The sequence below is a fragment of the Phaenicophaeus curvirostris genome, chromosome 3 (assembly GCF_032191515.1).
Source record: "Phaenicophaeus curvirostris isolate KB17595 chromosome 3, BPBGC_Pcur_1.0, whole genome shotgun sequence".
Taxonomy (NCBI): Eukaryota; Metazoa; Chordata; class Aves; order Cuculiformes; family Cuculidae; genus Phaenicophaeus; species Phaenicophaeus curvirostris.
In genome coordinates, this window is record NC_091394.1 from 10,680,783 (window position 1) to 10,686,782 (window position 6,000).

The window sequence follows — 6,000 nt, forward strand, 5'->3', positions numbered from 1 at the left end:
TCCAGGAAGATGTTGAGATACAGCTGATAGCGGAATAGCAACTAAACAGTGTTTGATATGGAAATATAGTCAAAACATCGAGTGTTTCAGATGTATACTAGGCAAATCAGCATGTTTCGTAATAGAAGAGTTAAATATATATCAGTCACAACTTTATTTCAGCAAGAAAATACAATAACTGAGCAGAGACATCAGCAGTTAAGTAGACAACAAAGGGACAGTATTCAAGCAAGTAACCATTAAAGCAGCAGAATTTTCTTCCTGAATAGCCTTATCTTACAGAGCATTAATTGCTTCCTGTTAAGATGCCTGAGGCTACCCACAACAGTGTCTTATGTGTATGTAGAAAGAATTGTATGATGTTTTCAATTATGTTTAACAAATTGGTCTTTGGAGGGGGTAATACATTTTTTTTGTTGTGGATATTTAAAGTTTCTTGCTGTCCTCTGTACTTTGAAGAGTGGAAAGAATAGTCTGAAGTCTCATCTGCAATTGTTTAGAGTGCCTTTTTTTTTTCTCCTTAATTTAAACTTTTTCCTGTTTTGGAATACATTGGCAGAAGTTAAGGTCAGTTTAGCTCTCTAGTTTCTGTAGACTTTACATTTATGGTCTTTATACTTTTACAAGGAGTACCTTAAAATGAGGTAATCTCAAAAGAAAACTAACTAGAGTGAATACTGTTTGGCGGCTGCCTTGATGCATTCCGTTTCAGTGGTTTATGAGGGCTGCCCAAGAGCCTGAAGGATGAAACATTTAGCTTTTTCTCCCTTTCATCGCTGTAGGATCACTCCCTTGGGTGTTGACTTGGAAAAGGCACCTTTTCCAGCTTGCCAAATTGTTTTTGTTCCATGAAAAACCTTTGCACAGGCTTGAGAAGTGCCATCCATATCCTTTGACCTCATCAGATTGGTGTGTTTGTTTTGACTTGCCAGAAAGAGCTTTGCCGTTGTAACTAATAGGGACTCTTTCCTGTCCAACACCCCTACTTTCTGCTAATGCTTCGCTTTATCGTATAAATGTTGGTTCATTTGGAAGAGCGAGTCCTTCTGTGCTTACAGAATACATTGCAGCTTGCTAATATTGAAAAGAAAAAGCCACATTGACTCAGTTTGTTAACCCAACAGTGAACATTCTTTGTTGGATTTGTTTCCTGCTGTTCTTAGTGAGTGAAACAGTTTATTGCACAGTATGAGGAGCACTAGAGATGATGCACTGTAAGAGAGGATTTTCTCATCCTCCCTTGTAGGCTAGAGCCAGATCCAGATGAATTGTCCTTCTGTTTACTTTCTTTACCTTCTCTGACAAAATACTGTTGTCTTTGCATGCTCAGAGCCTGTTTGCAATGCTTTCCCTGCAGATGTCTTGGAATTTAAACTTTCTCACTTAGGAAGAAGTAGCGAGGAAAGATTTCTTTATTGCTTCAGAAACAGATCCTATAGTATGCCTAGTTGAGTTGAAATTATTTTAGAAAATTGTCTCTGATAATGATGGAGGAGAGCACTGAAAATATTTTCAAATCTTTCCAAGACTGTAAGAGCAGTAAATTAACAAGTTTTTACACAAATCTGAAATTCCCGCAGAAAATGAAAGTGAATTGATGTTTTATAGATCTTCAGTCATTTGAGTACTGACTAACTAAAAGTTTTTTGCCAGTTTCTTTGAAACGTTTCACTGAAGTTGAATTCATGTTTTTCCCCTCGCATAACAGTACTCTTACTTACCTTAAGTAGTCCTGTTTTCTTTGTACTCGTAACTATAATTGTGTGATCTGGAGCAGACAGTGTTGCCTTCATTAAAAGAAAGCACTTTAAAGCTTGCATTAATTAGTTTTGGAACATAACCCTTAAGTATTGTTATAAATATGAAAATAGTCTTCATTCCTACTGAGAATTGGAGTTCTAGGAAGCCTGTTTCCTGTAGCTTTGTGTGACAGATGACTTCCTTTCTTCACAGCTAATTGAAGTGTACTTTTCTTTTATTTTTAGGCATTCAACACCTTTATTGATGATATATTTGCTTTTATCATCACTATGCCAACATCTCATAGGCTGGCATGCTTTAGAGATGATGTGGTGTTCCTGGTCTATCTTTACCAAAGATGGTATGCCTTTCATTAATATTCATCAGTTTTTACAATGCTATAGATGATTGCAGTTTTGTTGCTGTAAAGAACTATGAAATAATTTGGGATTGACTTCAAGTATAATTTTTATACCATACATAGTACGGTCTGGATAATGGTAGTTGTGTATATACCTGATGAAGGGAATGTTGAGCAGGGGACTCTGGAAAGAAGATCTCAATACAAATAAGAGGAGTAAAGTACTTTTCCATAACTGACAGCATTCCTGGACCCTTTCTAGCATGCTAAGAGAGTAGTCAAGAAATTCCTCTTCTCACAGCACTCACAGAATTTTTGTCAGTTACCTCTTCTTCCTTCCCAAAATAGCAGTCCTCCATTTGAGCAGATAGTTTCACATTTGCAAGTTACAAAAAAAAATTAACCTGAAACATGAATACCTGAAGTAAGGTGAAGGAGAACAACTCTTAAGCCTGTTTTCACAAATCCTTTTAGGAGTTCTGGGCTTCTAACCCTTGCTGAAGGCCACATGCCTACATAAACACTCAGTATCTGAGGTGTGTTTTCCAAGTTACTCTGCAAGGCACTAGCAACAGATGTTTTCTGATGCCCTGCTCTGCTTTCCTCTTTATCTAGATTCCAAAACACAAGTTACCAGATTCTATTGTAAGTTGAGTATCTGGCAAGTTTAAGGTTCTTTAACTAAAATCAGATGAGGAAGAAGGCTGTATGCAGTAATCATGGAAACATTGTTCATAAGTGAAGCTGCAGAAAGAGTATTCTTGTTGCCAAGAGGAAATATTTAGGTGTGGAGCAAAAAACAATCTTAAACCTAGTTCCACATTGTAGCAGAATATATGGATGTGTACATTTATCATTAATACTAAATGCAAACTTCAGTTTTGGGTTTATATGGTTGCATACAAGTGTAGTAAAATATGTCCCCTTCCAAGGTATTTTTGTAGAAGTTAAGAGCTCCACAACTTCTGGTAGGGGCTGAACACTGGTTTCAAGTTTGAGAGGTATCCTGGATTGCTTGAGAAATATTCCAGAAGTGCTTTAGGGGAGCTAATACATCTCCTAAGAGGCCCTGTTACGAGACAGCTGATTAAGCTTTAATGTGAAGATGCTGATGGATCCATAGCTACTCTTTAAAACTCTTGTGGGTTTTACCACAAATGGGAATAGAGACTATGTCAAAAAGGAAATTCACTTTTAAAACTAAGTAGCACAGAACTTCTTAATTGTTCAGGTAGCAGACAATATTGTAAGTGATTTTTTTTTTTTTTTTCTGACAGGCTTTATCCTGTGGATAAGAGCAGAGTGAACGAGTATGGAGAATCTTATGAAGAAAAGCCAAGAAAAAAAGCTCATAGAGAATAACTAAAAATTGAAGAAGATACTGACCCCTGGACTCTTACTGACTTAATGTATTATCTTGTCTTAAGGAAGGAAAGACTTATTTAATAAGAGTATTTTTAAAGCTTATGACAGAACTACATGGACAATACATCTTCTATATTGCCAAAATCTAGTTTTGATATGCTCTTATTTCAAGATGCTCTTTTGTCCTCACAAGATCTGCAGTCTGCCTGATGTCATAAAACAAACATCCTGCATTTAAACTTCTGTTTGGTGAAAGCGTCAGTGTCCTGACCATTGTGATTAATATCCAAATCTACATTTTTAAGACAAGTCACTAACTGGAAGCGTGGCGCCCCTGCCACTAGGTGAAAGTGAAAAAATAAGCCAGTGTGTTTCAGCAGAATTGAGCATTATTGCTAAACTGGAAGCTGTCGAAAATGTGTAATATTGGATTACAAATCATTTTCATTTGATAATTGAGGTAATGGAAATTCTAGAAATCACAATTAACTTGTAAGTTGTATGTGGGCATTTAAGTTCAATGCTTAAAAAAAAATTTTGTTGGAAATATACGATTAGAGAGATGAGGTTGTTAAAATTCTAATTCTGCCACGTTCTTAGCCCACAACATGGCAGAGGGTTTCAGTTGTCTTAAACTGAATGAAGATGTGAAAAACTGTAACGTGATTCCTTTCAGTATGTATCTAAGTTAGTATAAATCCTTCATCGCTGACAGACCTCCTGATTTCTTGGCCTAGCAGGCATTCATATAATGCAGGTCATTGTTATGTGCTAGGAAAGTCTCTTAACACACCTTAAACTCTTCATCGTGTGGTACCTCAGTACCTAATAGGCTAGTTCTCTCATGTTTGAAAGGGAGTAATTCCTTGGTCTTTCCCCTCTCCCTCCCCGTCCCATTCTATTTATAAGATGAAACACACATCATTCAAGTAAGATGATTTTGCTCAAGTACAATACTGGTACAGCAAACTGCCTGGATACAGAGAGGAAAAAAAAAAGCAGCTTGGTGAAGAACAGGTGTCTGCCTTTCACACAATTTAAAATCCATGATACACACGAACAGTTCATTAAGGGAGATATTTTTATCTGTTTCTTTCAAATGAGTAAAAATAATCAGGTTGAGGTTTGATATAAAAATTCAAACTTCATGGCTGTATCTAGAAACCATGGTTCTAGATTTTCAAAAGCATGTTTCTTAGTAAGTGGAATACAGAGTGCATTCCCTTCAGCAGCAAATAAAACTCAGTTAATAAATTCCAAAAGGCACAATTCTAGTTTCCAATTCTAGTTTTGCTTTGTAAGTTTACACATTAATGCTAATGATTTTATTTAAGTTTTTATTAAATTGCATGCTGTTTGTGCAACACTATTTAACTTCAATTTGTCATTGATTGAAAATATAAACGTAATAACCTGGAACGATGCAGCTCTACTCCTATTGTCCAGCTACTTCACAAAGTAGATTTTATCTAGTTCTGATACTGAAGAAGTCTGAACATATAAATACTTGGGTCCCAAAAAGACACAGAAATGTGCTTAAGCCCTTGTGTCACAATCTATACTCTTTTCTTATACTGAAGTCCTTACATGCTACTGGCAGTGGTAAGGAGCCTTGAAGTGAATATTTAACTTCTGTTCATGTTAAGGTCTCTACACTGTTAAATGGAATTAAGGAGCTGGGACTAGCATATCTAAGTATATGCAAAACCTGGGTTGCATTTACTGTATCTTGCAGCTATTTGGATTTGTTTGGAAGGAGCTCTTTGCTGTTAGGCAAACTGATTTGGGACTCCTATTTAATAATAATTGAATATAAGTGCGTGAAATTTTTTTCCTGATATAAATAATGCATATAGCGGTTTCCCTTTTTGTGCCATTTCAAAATAAACAAGTTATTGGTTCTTCTAGAATAACTTCTGAAAGTCCAGGATACCATATTCCTGTATTTCTAATGTCTGATCACAAATATTTTATATGTAGCTGTTGAAAAATCACTCTTGCACCTTTACATACTGTGAATTTATCCTGTCTTGCATTTCTGATGACAGTGACCTCATAATATCGTACACAGTAGTCATAAAGGATATAAAATTAGAACATTTTAAGTCTTTAAAATTAGGAAGGCTTTCCTGTTCAAGTCGTTGTTTCATGCATTCCATTTCCAAATAAAAGACTTGGAATACAAGCTAGCGAGTTACCTTGTGTTGTTGGGAAGACGGTGAAAATCTGTGTAAGCAGTGTAATTTTGGAGATATTAAATGAAATGTTTTAACTTCCTAGTTGTGGAAATGACAGCTTAAGACAAAAGAGTGATTCTATATGTGGGTAAAGCAGAAGAAAAACTTAACTGTATATAAAATGTCATTGAATGTTCTCTTTCTGTACAGCATTACACTCCAGAAATTGTCAGCTACAGTATCTACAGCTCAGCACCAGAAGCATTAAGTCAGATAATTCTGTAATTTGTCTGCTTGTAAATGTGTTCTAGTTTACCATCAGAAGATGAATCTCATGTTGAGGAAGTGAAACATGGT

The 6,000-nt window shown here is 35.9% G+C and overlaps 1 protein-coding gene across 1 annotated transcript in view; it reads left to right on the forward strand.

Moving 5' to 3' along the window:
* CLPTM1L (CLPTM1 like) overlaps positions 1 to 5,651 on the forward strand; it is a 28,667-nt gene extending 23,016 nt beyond the window's left edge. Inside the window, exons 16-17 of the mRNA XM_069853352.1 lie at positions 1,986 to 2,101; positions 3,379 to 5,651. Of these exons, the coding sequence (XP_069709453.1) occupies positions 1,986 to 2,101; positions 3,379 to 3,463 (201 nt within the window). The 3' untranslated portion in view covers positions 3,464 to 5,651. The remainder of the gene's footprint in view (positions 1 to 1,985; positions 2,102 to 3,378) is intronic.
* The last annotated feature ends 349 nt before the right edge of the window (positions 5,652 to 6,000 follow it).